At 35.8% G+C, this 21,613-nt stretch overlaps 1 protein-coding gene across 12 annotated transcripts in view; it reads left to right on the forward strand.

Annotated features, from left to right (window-relative positions):
• Positions 1 to 17,813, forward strand: part of sh3bgr (SH3 domain binding glutamate-rich protein) — an 88,113-nt gene extending 70,300 nt beyond the window's left edge. For 5 of the 12 annotated variants that reach the window (XM_039744481.1, XM_039744482.1, XM_039744489.1 and 2 more), the window contains 6 exons: positions 5,935 to 5,961; positions 6,554 to 6,583; positions 11,420 to 11,440; positions 11,694 to 11,717; positions 15,738 to 15,807; positions 17,630 to 17,813. In XM_039744481.1, the coding sequence (XP_039600415.1) occupies positions 5,935 to 5,961; positions 6,554 to 6,583; positions 11,420 to 11,440; positions 11,694 to 11,717; positions 15,738 to 15,767 (132 nt within the window). In that variant the 3' untranslated portion in view covers positions 15,768 to 15,807; positions 17,630 to 17,813. The remainder of the gene's footprint in view (positions 1 to 5,934; positions 5,962 to 6,553; positions 6,584 to 11,419; positions 11,441 to 11,693; positions 11,718 to 15,737; positions 15,808 to 17,629) is intronic. The other 7 variants (XM_039744479.1, XM_039744484.1, XM_039744487.1 and 4 more) reach the window with 3 other exon arrangements.
• The last annotated feature ends 3,800 nt before the right edge of the window (positions 17,814 to 21,613 follow it).

Below are 21,613 nucleotides of genomic sequence, written 5' to 3' on the forward strand. Positions count from 1 at the left end.
GCTGCTGTCATAATCGGTTTGAGTTTCATGGTTTGTTTCAATTACGTTAGTATTTGCAGGACTTGTGTTGAAGTGACATTCGGTATCTGTCAAGCGTTGTAAGCATACAACCGGCTTCATCGATAACTTCGCATCCAGCTTTTGAGAGTTGAAACATTCTTAAACATCAATATGTCCACTACTGAAATCGTCAGCTGTGAATCTAAGATGTTTAAGAGGCATTGGTGGTTCTGCAAAGGTGTAAAATATTTGGCCATTTCAGTACACTTGAAAGCGACAACCGAACAATTCAGAGGCAGCCATCAATTCACATGCAGAAGCATAGGTGAAGGGCTTAAACATTTCACTCTTATAGTGCTCCTGTGTAGTATAATTATCTCCTGTACCGTCATCAGTCCACACCTTGAACCTGTCCCAGTCATTCAATACATAAGACACAATGTTCCTCCGGATATCAAGATTTAGCCTGATATGGCCGTGCAATATGTAACACAGAGAATGTAAAAGGCAGGTGGCATCTCCAGGCATGGAAATCACTCGGTAAGTGACAGTCCTTTGATCGATGGTGATCACCTCGATAGACATGTTAATGGGGGTACGGTTGGAGCAATAAAGGAAATGGGTACCTGAACAGTAAACTAAGTCTAAAATACCTATACAATAACTATAATCGTAATAAACGAACAATAAAACAGCGGAGAAGCCGTGGATTAAATAAAAAGGCTGCAGTTATCAGCAGGGAGACGTGAATACCGTGGCAAAGCAAAGAAGGGAATGAAGAAACCGGAGCAACGGACGGCCTTATATGGGCAGGCAGTCAATTACGTGGGAGGCGTGGGGATGGGGGACGAAATATAGGCAGGCAGCCAACTACGTGGGAGGCATAGTGATGGGGGACGCAACGCCGCCTCACACGGCGACCGAGCTGCAGGCTATGGATGTATATATGTACATAAGTAGGATTCAATTATGACCGTTATGCATAGAATTTCGAAATGAAACCTGCTTAACTTTTGTAAGTAACCTGTAAGAAATGAGCCTGCCAAATTTCAGCCTTCTATCTACATGAGAAGTTGGAGAATTTGTGATGAGTGAGTCAGTCAGTCAGTGAGTCAGTGAGGGCTTTGCCTTTTATTAGTATAGATGACTTTTCCTGTGTAATCACTGGTTAATTATTAGTAGAACATCCTCTACTCAATGGAAAAACTGGGAAGTATCAAGTACTGTACATTAAAGCTGAATGATGGAGGTTGCATTGCAACAATGCTGAATAGCATTGCAGTGCTTAAGGGCATTGTTCCCAAATCAAGCAAATATAATTCGGTGTACTCCTCTGTTTAACTGGTTTACATGTGTTGGAAGCTCATCCACTACCCAGCACTTAATACTTTCAATGCTGAATTCAGTGTATGCTCACATCATGACAATGGAAAAAGAGTGTGTCACATGGGATTTTGCATCCACCACATTAAAATGTATCAATAGATTATGTGCTTAAGTATTCAAATAGTAAATTTGTGACATTTCATCCTTTTTTTTGTCCTGCATATTCCAGGTATTTCTGACATATAATAGCCTTTATTTATGCAGAAAAAAACTATGGCATTTTCATTTTTAAAGCCATACAATGCCTATCTTTAAAATCTTTTCATTTCTTGGCACATATTTATTTTTTCCTGGACTCTCACTTTTGTGTAAAAATGATTTGAATATGTGTTGACTTACTTTAAATCTAAATCATTAATTTACACAGTTATAAGGAAACATTTGTCAGTCTTTTAGAACTTCATGGTTTTTCTTCATGAATTGCTGCTAAAAGGCAATCCATTATTCACCATGGTCATATCTGTTGAGAATTTATTTATAATTTTTTACTTCATTTCTGAGTTTAGTCATAATGTTCTTTTGGTATCATGAATCCATTTCTGACATTATTTTTTGTTTCATCTCTGTTTTGATGTAGTTGATAATTTTTTGCGTCATTTCCCAGACGCCTTTGTGTACATTTAAATAGCCACCATTTTGATGCAGTGTTGCTTCGCTATTACTAACATCCTGGAGGTGCTACGCATGACAACACTGAGCTAATGGCATAAAGTTTACATTGGGCACTTCCTGATAATCCAAGTTTGACAGATAGTCACTGAAAAAGTTTGTGAAAGTTTTAGTTATTGTTTTTCTAGTTTTATGACTTTTTCCTACATGATTTTGAATTAGGATTTGGTTTAGGCTTGACGACAGATCAATCTGACTTTCTGGTTTTGATCTTGGCATGTTTGCTTACATCTGGTCCTCATTTCAATTCTGGTCTGATTTTCTTTAGCAGAAAAATAGTAATAGTGTGATTAAATAAATACCATGCAACTTAGTACATTGTGTTATCTATATTTAAAATATTCATTGAATATTAATAGTAAAACAGTATGCAAACCCTTAGATTTAGTAATTGGTAGAATCTTCTTCCCCTGAAATAACCTCAACCAGATGATCCCTGTGACTGCTGTTCAGAAGAGTATCGTATTTAAGAGCTATTTTGGGCCATATCTTCTTACAGAACTGTTTCACTTTATTGGGTATCTATCATGAATGGGTTGCTTCCAGTCATGCCCACTGCATTTCAACAAGCAATCCAGTAAATTCCAAACTCTGCAAACATTTTGTTTTTATAACTGTAAGACTGAAATTATTTTTGTGAGAAGATTAAATAAGTAGCTGCCTAAGAAACACAACGCTTTAATGACTACAGAAAGTTGAAAGGTCAGTAACAGTAGGTGCCTATAAAGGGAGCTGTACCCCGATGTCTCTCTTATCACAGAGTGATTTCATGGTTTGGCTGGAAATAATCTCCATCTTGGGTATTTAACTGCCTTAGAGTACTAGAGTACTAACTTCAAAGGAAAGAGGACAATATTAGAAGAACAGAACAAAGTTCTATTTATTCTATACAAAAAACAACTAGTTTATAAATGCACATGTGGCTTAATTTTCAGGTGTGCTTAGGAACTGTATTAACTATTTTGAAATGTTGGAACATTTTAATGTATTCTTTACTCATCAAAGAGAGAGATATATTTTTGCATTATAATTATTATATTCACATCCCAAAATAACAGTTATAACAGAATATAATTTATTAGTAAATGTATTAGTCAAATACATAAAATGTTTTTAATAGCATTTTACAATATTTTGTAGTTAATAGCTTTCATAGACACAAGATTCCAACTACAGTATTGCATTTTTGTACTTTTGTTAGTTATTTTAGGGGGTTTATAGCTAATTGTAATTCATATTTCTTACAAACATAACACTTTTGAAAGAAGTACCCAATGAAATGGCAAAATCTACATTGAAGTCTCCAACTAAAATTGTTGGCTGCATTGACCCTTAATGGACAGAAGCTTGTGGTGCTTTGCTGATAAATTACAGTGTCACAGAAATAATTAATCATTATACTCTGCATATAATGCAGCCCTAAGGTTGCTTTTAGTGTAGAGTTTATTCACATGGCAGCTTACAAAGCCACTCTTACAGTATATACTTGAGCTCCTTTCTTCTTCGATTTCTTTCTAGATAAGTGACTTTTTGCTTTCTTTGCTTACATCTATTACCTTTACAGTCACAAAGATCATATAATGTACCTAGTAGGACACCAGGAGCTGTGAGATGGTGTGCCAGATGTTTCCACATGCAACTGATCTGACAACACTAACTTGTATTGGGGATCTGGTTTGCTGTCAGAAATGGTTTTAATATTTGTAACACAGGAAAAATATACAAAATATTCATACTGAAATAACCTCTCAAGGTAAATTTAAAATATTTGCAATTGAAATTGTGTGGATTTTTTTCTCTGTTTTAAGACACACATTTTGAAAAATTACCAGTGCTTTTTAAATGGGAGCTTTCATTGGGAAAATTTCAAAAGAGTAAAATACTATAAACAAGATATACAAGTTGAAGTCACCTCACAAACTAAATATAAAACAGTTAATTGACGATGTATACAGTGTTTCTGTGCTTGTTATAAGGATAGGTAGCATGCAAGAAATATCTGCTTAGGGTAGGATGTATTATATTCATTGATTAGTAATATATTTACATTACTTATGGCCTTGAAAAGCTTCTGAGGAAATAAAGTATAGTTTATTGCAGATTTAAACTAAATTTTAACAAAAACTAAATACAAAAGGCATAAGAAGTTAAACTAAGTAAATAATAATTAAGGTATGAAATTCACAAAACTAATAAAAAAAAGAAACAGGGAACAAAACAACAAGTTACAAAACAAAATACAACATAACTAGAAAATGGCAAAATACATAAAGGGGCAAAAAATTCCATAAACAAAATAAAAGGTCAAAAAGATGCAAAATCCAATGAATGACTAAGGCATTTCTAAATTTTAAACCAAAGAACAGAACCAAAAGTTCAAAAAGCCGGAAAGTATAACACTAAATGGTACAAAGACCTCCAGACATCTAAATTATAAAAACAAAATTCCAAAATACTGTACAAATGGTGTTTGATGGGGGCAAAACACAATGAACAGAAGCCAACTAATGCCATTCCAATTAGGGGTCTTATTGCAGTACGTAATGGAATTAGTCACAAATTGGAACAAGACACTAAACACATAAAGAACACTAAATAAAAACATCCCACATGACAAAACAGAGAAAATAAAAGAAAAAAAAGCAAAATTCACAAATCAGTGTAACAGTTAGAGAGCAGGTAACTCATTAGTTGCCAGGACTGCTTTATCCTCTATTAAAACAGCGAGGGGTGCCCTTTATCGGCATTTTTAATGTCACAATCTTGTTATATATTAATTTGCCGCATAAAACTGTTCTAAAGGAAAGTGTTTTTTTTTTATAAATTTAAAAAATACTGTCTGTTCTTGCAGCTTACAATAGGCTCTATGGAACCTGTGCCCATGCATGATTGGGAAGCCTCCAAACATGCCAAAGGCATCTATTTTTCAAGCCAAAAATGTTAGCAAGTATTGATCTGCATGTTGAAATTGCACACATATATCAAAACGTATTTGCAGAAAGGCAAAATGCAAACTATTGTTGTGAGATTCATCCATTTTACAGTAAAAGGAGACTGGCTATGAGCCTCACGTTTTCACCAGCTTCCTTCGCAGTACCTTTGATCTCTCTGATCTGTAAAGTAGACTGTATAATGGATAAAATTACACTTATGATCGCATATATTCTTTTGCTATATGGAAAATATTTCAGGCAATATGCAGAAGATATTGCCTACTCCAAATGAATTGTTAAAGGAATTGTGTGTTTCATTGACAGAGAATATTGAGCTCACTTAACAGGCAATGAAATGACAAGAACTGATAAAACATAATTGGGATTATTGCCCCTCGCTTGAATGGATGAAAGCCAGTACGGAATATTAGTACATACTACTCCACTTTAGGTCCTGCATACATCCTCTCGTACACCCATTCTTCTTCATAACCCACTTATCCAGGCCAAGGTCACCATGTAACTGAAGGCTACCCCACCAAGTATCGGACACATAGTTAGGAACAACCCAAGAAAGGGCACCAGTTCTAAGCAGGGCGAACACACAGGCACACCCTGTAAGTGTGTCAGTTAAGCAATGCTAAGTCACCTAAGTTTAATCAGAGTAATGTTTAGTAAGTTCAGTACTGATGTTTTAAAATAGGCATAGTGGGCTGTCTCTCCTGCCTCACAGTGTTGTGTTCTACACGCATTCTGGATGTATTTACGGATTGATTGGTATCAGGGTCAAAAATCAGGGTGCTCAGTTCTTTTATTAATACTTCATCAGCAAGAGCGACTCATCATGCATTAATTGCAAATCAATAATGAGTTTATGACCTTTTTGTGAGAGTTTACATTATTATCCTCCTTTATTTACACTTGTTTGTGTGTATTTTTTGTTTAGGGTGAAACAGATCTACACGTTTCTGAGGTACTCTGAGCTGACTGCTTCCATCATTTACCACCTTGTTTACCTTCCAGTTGTCCATAACTCTGTTGTACTCTGTTCCCCCCGTGGCATGACTGTCTCTTCAATCTCCTTGAGTCATTCTCTTGACATTTACGTTTCCTAATATTCATCTATTCCTTTTTCCCTTTACAGTACCCCTCATTTCTTGTATGTGTTTTACCTTGCATGAATCATTCTTTACAGGCATGACAGTAACCAAGGATACTGTATCAGTCTTGACTTTATTTCCCTTTATCTCCCTTCTCTATTTCAATCTTGCGTTTATTCCACCCTTTAAGTAACAACCTCCTTTTTATAAATATCAGACATGCAGGCTAGGTGGACTGGTATTGCTAAATTGTCCCTAGTGTGTGTGGTGTGGGTATGTTGATGGACTAGCATCCTGTCCAGGTACTGATCCTACCTTGCGGCCTGTGCTTGCTGGGAAAGGCTCCAAACTCGTAACCCTGTTCAGGATTAGGTGGGCTTAAAAAATGGTATGACATGGTATTTAACATTAAGTGCTTGCCAGTTTCTTTCTTCTAATGTTGATTTTCAACACTTACTTTCTCAGGATGAAGAAGAAGAAGAACTAAATATTGAGGTAGTTTCTTCTTTTTCACTATTGATTTTGTTTTATTATTCCTTTTCGCGTCTATGTTTTCTTACAGGTTAACTTATATTTTCTCTTTTGAGAAATTCTTTATTGATTTGTCAAATAAATTGTGTGCGTTCAAAAGACTGGTATTAAATGATTTATTACAGAGCCAAGCGTGAAACAGGCACTTCGATATTTGAGGATGTTTTAGTAAAACCTGAGCTGAGAGTACTACCTCAGCCAAATAATTTACTAAACTTAACATAATATCTGTAGACATCAGAACACATTCAAACTGTTTTTCATATGACCAAGATGGCATATGAAGTGTGTAGTATCTATCTATCTATTGACTGGAAACATGTATTGAAATTTGTAATGAGTTTAACCTGTCAACTACATTCTTTAGTTCTCTTTAAAAGAGAGCAAAGATAAAAATTCTACTAGTTTGATGAATAAAACTATTCTTTTACAAAGAGTAGTATTGGCTAGTAGCTCTAAGAATTGTAGTCTTCAGGCCACATCCCTGGCATACAGGTAAATTGTCAGAAACAGCCCCACTAGAAGTCATTTTGCTATATTTCACACTTTCTTGGTCATTATTAACATTGTATAGCAGGGTCTCCTCATATTCATTTTAATGACAGTATTCAAAACTAGAAAGTTGCATTCAGCTTATGTTAATAAAGCATCACAAATGTACCATTAGTATATTATATGTTAATAAAATAGTTTCTAAACTAGTAGAAATGTAGTTTTGTAAATCTGAATTTAAACAAATATATTTTTTGTAGTGTATTTAAATAGTAGAGCCCTTCTAATTGTACACCAAGAAATAAAAACAAAATACTTCTTTTTTAAACAGTCCACATTGATTAAAGTATACTATAATTAGACTAGAGCGGCACGGTGGCACAGTGGCACAGTGGGTAGCACTGCTGCCTCACAGTTAGGGGACCTAGGTTCGCTTCCCGGGTCCTCCCCGCGTGGAGTTTGCATGTTCTCCCCGTGTCTGCGTGGGTTTCCTCCGGGTGCTCTGGTTTCCTCCCACAGTCCAAAGACATGCTGGTTAGGTGCATTGGCGATCCGAAATTGTCCCTGGTGTGTGTGCTCTGTGGTGGGCTGGCTCCCTGCTCGGGGTTTGTTTCCTACCTTGCGCCCTGTGTTGGCTGGGATTGGCTCCAGCAGACCCCCCTGTAGTTAGGTTATAGTGGATGGATGGATAATTAGACTAATGCAATGCTTACTAGTATGTTCTTGGCCAGTGCAGAATTTGACAATTGAACAAAACTTTACTGCTCTATGATAAATTTTGAAACTCAGTCAGAAATAAGTGAAACTGGTGATCAAGTACTTATCCTGGAAAAAAAAGTGTAAACATCTACTTTGAGGTCTTTTAATTGTAGGCATGTTGTTGATGACAGTGATGAAAGTATTCTTATACGTACAGATGGAAAGGATAGAAAACAGTTAAATTAATTGTACATTTCTTACTACATGACTAAAACTCAAGAGAAAACTTTATATTTATTGTCAAGACAATCAAACCAAGGGTCAGCAGCCATTAAACAATAATGTAATCCTACAGCAACTTGTGTATATCTTTGGTTTACAAAACAAATCTATATGTCAATCTTATAAATATGAAAATATGCAACAGTTTGAGTTTACATGAGGAACTCATACTTAACCGTTATTAAGCAAGGAAAAAAAACGCTGAGTTACAGAGTTTTTTGGTATATTTCCTGTTAACATAACAGAACATAAAGATTGTTTTTTTAAATATATTCTAGGAAAATATATTCTCCGTCCTGTGGCAGTCAGCACTCTGTTGTAACTCATTTGCTTAGGTGCATTTCTTGGGTAAAGTACTTCTTAACCCCCTGCTTTAATTTTAATGGGTACATGTTCTGTAGAAATTTTAATATTTACAATTTGTGATGCCTACACACATCAAGTAACGGACATTTCCTGTTAATTTTCTGCACAATCAGCAACAGAAAGCAGATATAGATTATTGCAAATGTTGTTTATGGAAAAAAACACAAAGGAAATGCTTTAAACGGGTATCATACTCCTCTAAATATAATACAACCTCCAAATGCCATTTCAAAGCTGAGCTGATTATTATTTTTATTTATCAGCATTATGTCACAACTTGGGAAATTCAGGCAACAAAGTTATTTCTAGATAATCCTGCTAGAGACTGCTACTTGGATGGTGTTCATGTGATGGGAAGGCTTGTATTTCCCTAATTCCAATGGAACATGAATATACCATTAATTTGTAATGAATTACTGTATCTTGCCAGGGCAGGAAATTACTTTATACTTGTATGAGTGCTGCAGTGTGGTGAGTGTATAGCAACTTCTGCTGATGTACAAATATCTGTAAAATATCTGTGTTTTCCTGGCTGAAATGATACATCTCAGTATTTCAGAAATTACTAAATTCTTGTTGATCAGCTGAACGTACAATGCTAAGCTAAGCAACACTATCTCAAGAGCAGTAGGGTAACAGGTTAAAAGTAACATCATTAAGTAGTCTGATAACTTTTACGTTTTAAAGGAACGACTAATCTAAAAAATAAACTGCTCAAAAAAATTAAGGGAACACTTTGAAAACATATCAGATCTCAATGGGAAAAAAATAATGCTAGTTATCTATATTGATATGGACTGGGTAATGTGTTAGGAATGAAAGGATGACACATCATTAGATAGAAATGAAAATTATCAGCATACAGAAGGCTGAATCCAAAGACACCCCGAAAATCAAAGTGAAAAAATGATGCAGCAAGCTAGTCCATTTTGCCGAAATTTCATTGCAGCAACGTATAATAGTACTCAGTAGCTTGTATGGCCCCCCCACGTGCTTGTATACATGCCTGACAACATTGAGGCATGCTCCTAATGAGACGATGGATGGTGTCCTGGGGAATCTCCTCCCAGATCTGGACCAGGGCATCACTGAGCTCCTGGACAGTCTGAGGTGCAGCCTGGCAGCGTCGGATGGACCGAAACATAATGTCCCAGAGGTGTTCTATTGGATTTAGGTCAGGCGAACGTGGGGACCAGTCAATGGTATCAATTCTTTCATCCTCCAGGAACTGCCTGCATACTTTCGCCACATGAGGCCAGGAATTGTTGTGCACCAGGAAGAACCCAGGACCCACTGCACCAGCATAGGGTCTGACAATGGGTCTAAGGATTTCATTCCGATACCTAATGGCAGTCAAGGTGCCATTGTCTAGCCTGTAGAGGTCTGTGCATCGCTCCATGCTTATGCCACCTCAGACCATCACTGACCCACCACCAAACTAGTCATGCTGAATGATGTTAAAGGGAGCATAAGGTTCTCCACGGCTTCTCCAGACCCTTTCATGTCTGTCTCATGCTCAGGGTGAACCTGCTCCCATCTGTGAAATACACAGGGCACTAGTGGTGGACCTGCCAATTCTGCAGTTCTATGGCAAATGCCAATTGAGCTCCATAGTGCCAGGCAGTGAGCACAGGGCCCACTAGAGGATGTCAGTGCCTCAGGCTACCCTCATGAAGTCTGCTTCTGATAGTTTGGTCAGAGACATTCATACCAGTGACCTGCTGGAGTTCATTTTGTAGGGCTCTGGCAGTGCTCAACCAATTCCTTGATGAAAGGAGCAGATGCCGGTCCTGCTGATGGGTTAAGGACCCTCTACAGCCCTGTCCAGCTCTCCTAGAGTAGCTGCCTGTCTCCTGGAATCTCCTCCATGCCTTTGAGACTGTGCTGGGAGACACAACAAACCTTCTGGCAATGGCACGTATTGATGTGCCATCCTGGAGAAGTTGGACTACCTGTGCAACCTCTGTAGGGTCCAGGTATCGCCTCATCCTACCAGTAGTGACACTGACTGTAGCCAAATGCAAAACTAGTGAAAAAACAGTCAGAAAAGATGAGGAGGGAAAAATGTCAGTGGCCTCCACCTGTTAAACCATTCAGAAACTGTTTTCAGATTCACAGTGGCAGATGAGGATATTTAATTCTTTTTTGCACAGTTTAATGAAGTCAGAATGTTTCACCAAAGGAGAACCCCAGAAGAATACTTGTGCATGTAAACACAGATGTATATTTAACAAACCAGGTTTCTGCCTTAACTGGGTTATTCACCTTAACCCTATTATGTGTGTGCCTGTAAACGCAGTGAGGGAAACGATTCATAAACCACTTGAAAACCTCCACCCTCACCCAGTATAGCTGGCATATTAGTTATAGAATGAGAAAAAAAATGAAAATAAGGAGTCTCACTGTGTTCATGTTTTAAAGTGATCAAACAAAATGGAAAAATAACAACACCCAGCAAATGAAATCAAAGTCATAGTTTGTTAAAGAGAACACTTTGTTCCTCATGTTAACTTACACAGAAGCTGACTTCAGCTAGTTTAACAACATCCAAATTTATTACTGAGACAGATTTTTTTTTTCATTTCCTTTGCTAATGTCACTCTCAACCACATGTTAAACTGTTTTAATCTGAGTTTAAATTAACTTTGGTTTTTGCCTCCTTCTTTAATATTAAACATGTTTTGTGTTTTAACCATAGTGGATTAGCTTGGGAGTATTATTTTCTTACAAGACCTGCAGTATTAAACATACATAATTTGTCCGTGTACTATTAATATTGCAACTTTTATATGTTTACCATACCTCTTTTATGCAATTTGTACCATCTATATTAAGCATCTTGAGCATGACAAAGGTGCTGTCTAAATGAAATATATTATTATTATTCAACAAAAAAAGGAGAAAATATTGTACTGCTAAATGCTTGACTACAAATTGTACTTTTTAATCTCATTTGTTTAGGATGATGAAGAAGCTCTGGAGGTATATGATATGTCTGAGGGTCTCTCTTGATCTCATCCATTCCAATTTGATTACTAAATCTATTTTTGATCCCTCATGTTGTTAATAGAATGACATAATTATCATATGTACTTACTTCTCATTACTAACTGGTGGGCCATGCATTTCATGACACATCCGTGTTCCTTTTTTAACATTATCCATTAGAATCCATTTAATCCTTATTTTATGCTTGAGTAGATCTGTATTATTGTTCTTTTTAAAATTGTTTTAGGATGAAGAAGAACCCATTACAGAGGTAGCTGATTTTTCTGTTTTTATTTTGTTTTACTCTCCCTGTCCCTCTCACCATTGGAATATTTGTGTGTGTTTTTAAGACTGTCATAACTCATGCATGCAAATGAATGCTACAGTAAGAGTGCTGTGATCTTGATTATCAGCTACTGAGATTCCTCCTGTTGAGTATTTATTGTGTTTTATAGCATTATATTGTGCTATACATTTATCAAGATACATTCTTACAGACAATTGAGCATAACACCGTCTTGAAGTAAAAACTGCTCATGAATTTGATTTGCAAAACGTTGTTTTGGTTTAATGAAATCTAAAAAGGTGCCTTCTGAATCACTCATCACATTAAAGATTGAAATTGCCACTGCCTTTACAATTTTTCATTTTTCAGTGGATATTGTTTTAAATATAGCTTTGCATTGGGACTTATAATAAACTCTTATTAAGGTTTTCAAAGTGAACAGCAATGGAAGAGGTCTGTAGGTACACTTTGGAATAACTTGCCCAAAATGCTGAAAATTCTGTTTCAGCCAAAACTTTTTTCTGATGCTGTTGGTTTAATAGTTTTACATGTATTTAGTGGTGGGCTCTCTTTAATCTCCTTTGCTTTATATTCTATATGTGCTTTTTAGTTTCACTATGTGCTTTGCAAACAAGTAATGGTGGCCCAGCTATCTATCTATCATTTTAATATTTTAAAACAATATGCAAAAGTGTACTTAAAAGTCAGTAATGCCTGTCTGTTCATGGGTGCCCTCTCCTCCAAAGAACTGGTTTTGATTGCCAACCCACTAACATTTTTAAGAGTTTTTATGTTCTTTTTGTGCATGTGTAGGTTTTCTTCAAAGATGTGCAGTGTACATTAATGGGCGCTTCTCTTTGGGCCAGTGAATGAGTGTGGGCTTAGTGCCCTAAGTTTGTCAAATTCACAATTAAATTCAAACATATAATATTAGATTAGATACCCTACCTTTTATCATTGCAGAACAGTTTAAATACCTAGGGGTAAACATCACAAGTAAACATAAAGCTCTTTATCAGTAAAATTTCGCTGTCTGCATGGAAAAAATTAAACAAGTCTTGCATAGATGGTTAACTCTTCATCTCACACTAGCTGGAAGAATTAACACTGTTAAGATGAATATTCTTCCTAAACTCCTTTTTTTATTTCAGAACATCCCAATATACATTAATAAATCATTGTTTAGGCAATTAGATTCAACAATAACATAATTTATTGTGAATTCAAAACATCCACGCATCAAAAGAGCGACCCTACAAAGACAAAAGGCAGAAGGCGGCATGGCTGTACCTAACTTCCAGTTTTATTACTGGGCGGCAAATATACAGGCGATAAGAACCTGGACACAAATAGAAGAACATACACAGGCTTGGACCGCAATAGAAGTAAAATCCTGCAGTACTTCTTTGTATTCCTTGCTCTGCTCCAATAAACACACGTTATCGGCAATATACAAATAACCCAATTGTGCTCCACTCACTTAGAATCTGGAACCAATGTAGAAAGCATTTTAAGACGGAGAAGCTTCTATCTGTGGCACCTCTGCAAGAGAACCACCTCTTTCAACCTTCACAAACATATGCAGTTTTTAATATCTGGAAAAAATTTCGAATTAACTTGCTTAGAGATCTTTATATAGACACCGTCTTTGCATCCTATGAACAATTACATTCCAAATTTAACATTCCAGCTACACATTTCTTTCACTATCTTCAAATCAGGAACTTTGTTAAACAGAACCTTCCAGATTTTCCTCATCTTGCACCCTCAACCATGCTGGAAAAATTATTGCTCAATTTCAAGGAGTTAGACTCCATCTCTACAATATATAAAATCATTTTACAATCCCTCCCTTTCAAAGATCCAAGAGTACACTGGGAAAAAGATCTCTCAATTAATATATCAGAAAAGGAGTGGAAAGTAGCAATGCAGAGAATTCACTCGAGCTCCATATGCGCAAAGCATACAATTATACAACTCAAATTATATATCGAGCACATCTGTCTCACTAAAACTCTCCAAAATGTTTCCAGGACATGATCCAACCTGCGAACGTTGCAACCAAGTCCCAGCCTCACTAGGTCACATGTTCTGGGCCTGCACCAAATTAACATTATTCTGGACAAAAAATTTTACTTACCTTTTAGACAGCCTTGGACTCACAATCCCTCCTAACCCATTAACGGCTGTGTTTGGTGTTCTTCCAGAGGGGCTTAAAGTGGAGAAAGACAAACAAATCATGATTGCATTCACTACACTGTTGGCACGCAGACTTATTCTGATAAACTGGAAGAACCCAAACTCTCCTCTTTTAAGTCCGTGGGAAACCGATGTGTTATAATTTTTGAAATTGGAAAAAATCAAATACTCAGTTAGAGGATCCATGCAGACTTTTTTCAAAACATGGCAGGATCTAATCAGTAATATTTTAAAATAAGTTTATAAAGCACAGAGAATTTATTAATTTAGGTATGTTTACAAGCCTTAAATTTAACGCTTGCTCTCTCTCTCTCAGGGGTGTGGATCAATCTGTTATTAACTTAATTTTTCTTTTTGTAAAAACTTGATTGCTTTGTATGGATTGTAATAAAATTAATAAAAAAAAAAATTCACAATTAAATACTTGTGATTGATGACCAGTGCCTAATTAACAATAGCAATCATGTGATTCAGACTTCAGTAATTGTATTGCTCAATTTGTAAGGTAATTTTGACCAACAGAGCTGAATACTGATCATTGTTGGTTAGTGCAGCCAACATTTATTTATGCCATTCATCAACAACTGTGATTGACTTGTGACTTGCTTATGTAGTCCTCGCTGACTACTTTCAGCATTGCATTTGATAGTACACAATGCATACAGGGGGCTGTCAGAAGAACTAGAGATTTGACTTGTGTGCTGCTTTAATCTCTATTGTGCTTGCTGTTGTAAGCTGTATTGCATCTCCAAACTGAGAATAAATAGGAAGTACAGACAAATATCCACATGCTGCACCAAAATGTCCAGCAGTTTATTCACGTGCGATGCTAATATTTACATATGAGGCACAGTTTCAGCAAAAATAATGTGCGATACTGCACAGTGTTGTGAAATTGACAAGGACAACATGACTGCCTAAAAATATGCCAACATTCAATTAGCCTAGCAGGCTACTGTATTGAGATGGAGAACACACCTAATGTTCTTTCAGAGAAACTTGAAGACTGAGTCTGTAGCATAGCTTATTGTGCCATCTTCTCTGAGTAACTCCAAAAAGAACTGTCTGCCTAAATGCTATGCCGGATTTAACCTCCATGGTATTTCACTAGCACTTGAAAGAGATACCGAATGAAATATTTCAGCATATGATTAAATCATTTTAATCAGTTTTAATATAGTTCAGTTTATTATCATTATACCTTACAATACAATGAAAAACACTTGTTACTAGTCCCACTAATGCAGAAAAATGTAGTGACAATACAGTACATGACAGGACAACAGCCAATACAAATTCCTAAACAGTGCAATAGTTACAGATAATTAAATACTGTAAATCTACAATTGTTCTAAGCAAAAAATAAATACAGAAGTAGCTATTAGATATAAACATATATATATGACACAGAAAAGCTAACAATAAGGCTGTAATTTTGAATAGCTAGATTGCTTGATAGTACAGGAGCTTTCATAATGGATAAGTCTTGTGTCATGGTGGTGCACTGGTTAATGCAGTTAATTCACAGGTCCGGCCTTCTAGGTTCATTCTGTGCTCTGGACGTCTCATCTGAAGTTTGTATAGGTTCTCTATAATACCCTATAGACATGCATGTTTGATTATCAGGTCTGGCATAAGTAAATGAGTGTGGATGTGTGTGGAAATACACCTTGTGGTATTCTGGTGATTCATTCAAACTTGATGGCTGTCTTGACCCAGATGCTGTTGGGAAAGACTTCCCAAAACTTGTAAGAAAAATACTTTTTTTTATTATTGTTCGTAATATTTACTGTTGATTTTTTTTAGGATGAAGATGAGACAGAGGAGGATTCATAATTTCACATTTTGGAATTACAACTCCATGCTTTTATTGAAGGTGAAAAAAATAAGAAACTTAGCTTTTGATAAACACAGTCTACTGAGCCCAACATAGTTGTTAATTTCTATTCTGCTAGTGTTTCCCAATCAATATTGTGTCATAGTTTGTTTCTGTTTAGGCCCTCACAGCCTATCTAAATTAATTTAAACAGCTGGCATCAATTTACATTTTTTAATTTGTATGTATTTTTTATGGCTTTACACATTTCTTTTAAATACTGTATGTTCTTAATCTGTGTTCTTAACCTGTAAATATTCCTTGCAAGTTCTTTAAGTCCTAATGATATGTCCTTTAGCTGTTGTGTGTAAATTGTGTGATGCTACTCTATTCTTTTTCTTTCTAACGTGGCAAGTGAAGCTGCACAATATTCTAGATGTGACCTCATATAGTCTTTACAGAGCTTAAAGGATGAGTTCAGTAGTTTTCAAGCTGAATTTTTTTTCTTCACAATCACGAATTTGAAATTATGTTCCAACGTGAATAATTTTTTATAAATGTTAAAAAAATATTGTGCCCAATTCCCTTTCTTGCAGTTTAAAATGGGCCTCAAGGGGCATGAGTCTAAATGTAAAAACAAAAGCCATGGGCTTACTGAAGTTCCTGAATATGTCCACAGTAAAGTGGCAAAGGTTTCGATTTAGGAAAATGCGCCTTCCATATTTCTGAGACACGTTTTTGAAAATATGAGGAAACTGGAAATAATTATATTTTAGGAAATATTCTTGTTACTATTTTTGTTGAGGTAAGAACACATTGCCTGTCCGCTTGTTTTCTCACTAATGTCATCGTGGGTGGAATTCTAATATTTTCCACAGATGCTCTACCAATTGCGAACTGTCCATAGCCTTACCGTGTCTTCAGGCTGCACATTTTTCTTCTTTTTTCTCTCTTATTCTGTTTCATCAATGGTTATGTTCTGCCATTGCTTGTAACAAATGATGCTATGCATGAAACTGTGCTGGGAATCTGATGTATCGGCGTCGGGAGTATGCATCTTTTGTCTTACCTCTGTGACTGTGTGTGATAGATAGATTCAAAATGTTACCCAGTGCTGGTGGGTAATGTGTACTCAAATCATATTATTTTTATATGAGACACACTAAAATCACAATATTTATATGCAGTGCCGGCACTCATACTAAATCATATACAGACACTAGTTTAATGGCAAATGTCTACACAAATTACATGATAACTTTTCCTAAATAGTGCATCATATTCGGTTAAGTTCCACGTTGTATCGGTTCTTGGAGACGTTTTGAATTCGTGTCAACATCAAGCAAAGAAAACCAATAATTTATTGTCTCATTTTCCTACATTGTTAGGTCTACGTCTATGAACGTTCCTCTTTCTCTTCTGTTCACCTGTGGCTTGCTCCATCCATCTGCACTACTTTCTGTTTTCTCCGTATGTTTACTGGTTAAGGTTGTATGCTAATTAGTCCATGTAGGCATTATTTTTATAATGTCATTCCCAATAGATTTATACATGGTGTTACCTATTTGAAGTCATGAACCGGAAACCATCAAGGGTGGGTTGTGACAGAAAATTTCAAGGTATTTTGTTGTAATTTGTATTTATGGAAATAAATCCGAACTGAACTGATCTTGTTACATTACATTTTTTTTATCACTTGTTTACTCTGGTCTTCTTTGCCTAGTATAACTTTATTAAGTCTTTCTCCTAAGATGGATTTTCTTAAGCTTTCTCATTTTGTAACATATTTACTTTCCAACTCTTGGTAGAATAGCGGCTCTTTAAATTTGGAAATAATACAATTTAGAATTTCATCTAAAGTTTTTTTTCTTGTATTTTTCAGAAAGCAGCAACCCAGTGACAACCTTAACATACTTAATGTGCACCAGCAGCTCAAACTCCTGATTGATTGCTCAAATGAATTTCTCAGAGACACAGATGGAGAAGACAAACCTCAACTACTGCAGTAAAACATTTCTGTTCTGGCCCACCTACCAAAAGAGACTTATTGTGTGTAGCCCATCAAGGGATCAGAAAAACCTGCACCTCATCTTTCATTCACAGTCACTTGAAGTAACAAACACATTTCCCATCCTCTATAATTTGAAGACTCCTTTATTATCTAATCATTTGTGCTAGATACAGGCTATGATGATGACTAAAGTTTTGCTGATAACTTTGGCCATGGTGCCCTCATCTAACTTTCAGTTTCTCCCAGATTTAAAATAATGTTTTGTCTTATCAACCAGTTATTTGTGTTTTATCTTTTAAAAATTAGAATTAACAGCATTCAGATTAACCTGGTAGGCATTTTTATTTTTAGGTAAATAGCTACCTAGTGTAGCAGATTTAATTTCAGTGGTGTGACTTAGACATGCATCTGTCATTAGTTGTTACAAATTATTGAGCTGTTCATTGTTGAAAATGAAATTGTGTCTCTTTTTTTCAACATCACCCATTGCAAAAGTCTTACAATCAGGAAGAACATCCCAGAACATTTTAATAGCTGGCATGTGTCATTCTGTTACTTTGGAGTGACTGGACTGTGTTAAACAATACCTCTGTCAAAGGTTACAGCAGTTTAATGTCTAAAACATTTAAAAGTGTAGTGAGGGCAAATTTTTCATAATCACCAATCTGATTTGTAAAAAAATAATGTTGATAATAAAATATTGACACTGTTTAATACAGGTTTGGTATTTTACTTTGCTCCTCAATTTTGTGAAGCTGCAGCACAAAATGGTGAAAAGGGTGTTAAGACTTCAATAACAAACAGGCTAGACCAAGACCTCACTGAAGTAGCCTCTTAAAAATATGGCTCACCCCAGGCAGCCAGGCCCGAACAGTCGAAAGGCAGGATTTAGGCTTGCATAGGCCCAAATTGGGGCAGTGACTTTAAAAGTTCAAAATTGTTTCAAATATGCAAAATACTCAAAAGAAGAATACTCAGCAAAGAAGAAGCTTAACTGTAAAAAGTCTGACTTGAGTGACAAGGCAAGCAAAGAATCTTTATGAATGAAGAATATTTGTATAAACCAAAGGAGTACAATAAAAGCACAATAAAGTACAAAACAATGTCAAAAATGGAATGTCTGAAAAGTCAACCCAAGGCAAACAAGACTGCAATGCTTCTAATATAAACTAAGGCTAAACAAGAAGGTACAAATAACATTTCTACAAATAACATTTCTTCCATTTCCTTCTACATTTAAGGAAAACTGTCTTATTCTAGATTTTTCGACCCAGAGTCAACAAAATAAAGCCATTACTCTGTTAGTATCCTCAATCAGAATAACCAGTATTAAATCATTAAAATCATCTCTTTTTAATCTTTAGGCATTTCAAACAATAAAACACTGCTATTCTTATTACTTTACAAAATATACAAATTTATAGTTTAAAGCATTCTGTTCATTTCCCCCAGCAATGTAATGCCTCCTCACAAAACATAAAAACAGATGACAGACCATAAACTTTATATACGGCCATTAGTGTTACCACAGGGCCTACTAACTGAATTGGGCAAGTCCTTCATTATGACTTTACAAAGGAGAATAAAGCAAAATAGAAGACATTCTGGAGGCAGATTTGAGTCAAACACACAGATGAGGAGTGGATATATTCCATTCTTGACCTGGGATGCACAAAGACAAAAGAAATCCTCAGGTAAACGTCTTGGACGGATGTCTGGCGTCTTTTTTCGTCAGTCTTTTTGGAATTGCCTCTTTCCCTGTTAATACGTTATGTGTATATATTTCCAACACTGGAGAAGGTCGGTAACCTTGATTGTAGCAATCTTCTCACTGTTAAGTCTTTTTCACAGGCTTCTTTGTTTTTTCACTTTATTTTACAAGGCATGCTTTCTTTATTGACATCACCTAGCTAACTATGGAGAGTATTATCAGAAAAAACACCTTACTATTCAAGGTATATGTCTCTATACAAGTAATTTCCCCACTATAACATGAAGTAATTTGGCAAGCAAGTGTTTTAATCAGAAATAATAACTGACATTAATATGACTGTGTTACAAGACCAACCCACATAACTGGTAAATTACAACAGTACTTACTCAATGCTGTCACCATTAGTTTTCAGTGACACACAGGAACACATATACTGTATATATATATAAATAAAATGATCGCAAAACACTGGGATTAGAACCTTGATATTATTTATATTGCGATATGATATGCGCTGGTGAAGTTATCCGGGTTTGTGTATTTCCAATGACAAACTGCATAGGGAAATTGATCGAGAAGGTGACATGGCAGAAAAAAACCGAACAACACAGAAGCTGTTTATGTGATAGGAAGAAGAATGACACCTGCAGCCTTTTTCAAAGTCATTTTGGGTTCACGTCTTCTTACAGCAAAGTGATCAAGTAGGTGGCAGGGCTGCTGATCATGAAGCAAACTGTAGAAGCCGATTGATTACATGATAGGAAGAATAACAGCTCTGGCATCCGCTGTCCGACAAGCACATGCGGTGTAGCAAACTGCTGAGGGTGGAATATTAATATTGGGATGACTGGTATTTTTTTCATGTTTTCCAGTAATGAGTAAACTTAACACTATTAACAAAAATGACATAAAATTAAGAAACACAGGGAATAATCCATGATTATAGCAAAATACTCAACACATATTGCACACCATAATAAAAATGCCACATTTGCATCTCAAAAAAAAAGGGTTGGTGAAGACTAAAAAATATATAAACTTTCATAAATAAATATATTTTACAAAATCCCATTGTAGCTGTGCACCTAATTTTTGTGTTAAATGACTATAAATAATTGGAAAATCACTTTTTAACCAGAGTAATCCATTTAAGAGTTGCAAATTACTGCTATAAAAACTTCATTTGATTTTCAATCCATTGACAATTACTGATTTTTATCTGTGGTGTTTTTATACCCACTTTTAAGTTGAAGGAATCAGTAATGAATGTTTGGGATCAAGAGATAAGCATGAGTTAAAAATAACAGGCAGGAAAATGTTATAAAGCGGGAAGTCAAAAGTCATGCCGGAGCTAAAATGAGAAGCAAAGACACTAGGGATTAACTCCAAAGTACTTAGAATTAATTCTAAGTCAAGAATGGACTAAGAAAGTATTGAGTAAGCATTAACAAATACGGACATAGAATCTAGTGGGGCAATGCCTTAAATAACGTCCTGCTAGTAATGTCACGTGGTGAGACTTCTGGGGGCATAGCATAGTAAACAAGACCTGCATCTTAGAAACAGAGAAATAAAATGAAATTGCTGTAAATGCATAAAATACTGCAAGTAATTCTAAATTAACTATAATTAAAACTAAATATTGAAAGTAAAAAATGATAATTTTGATATCTGTGTATTCCAACATCTACAAAACATTCAACAAATTCCTTAGAAAAAATAATTTCAACTCAGATAAAGTTAGAATTTATTAGAAATTATTCTCTTGTTTGGTGGGATCGTATAAAAAAAAACACCTGTTGCAAAAGCCTCTGTCTGTCTGTCTCTCCACATGAAAGCACCCAGCCCACTGTGGACCAACTTTGTGTTATATGTGACACACTTACAAAGAAGTTTGCCAAGGCAGTTGAATTTTTTCAAACAGATTGTACTGCACAAAGTTTTAAAATTTCTAAATTTCCCATTGAAAAGCATTGCCGAATTTGTGAACTCGTCCATCATGAAATGGAGAAGCATGTGTCTTCAACTAGGAATTAGTTTCTGATTTCATTTTTGCCTTGAGAGTGGTAGCTTGAATTATTTTACCTCATCACTGGCCCTTATTTGCCCCTTCTCAACTGTTTTTGGAAGCTGTCGTAGGC

This window comes from Polypterus senegalus, chromosome 2 (assembly GCF_016835505.1).
Source record: "Polypterus senegalus isolate Bchr_013 chromosome 2, ASM1683550v1, whole genome shotgun sequence".
Classification (NCBI taxonomy): Eukaryota; Metazoa; Chordata; class Cladistia; order Polypteriformes; family Polypteridae; genus Polypterus; species Polypterus senegalus.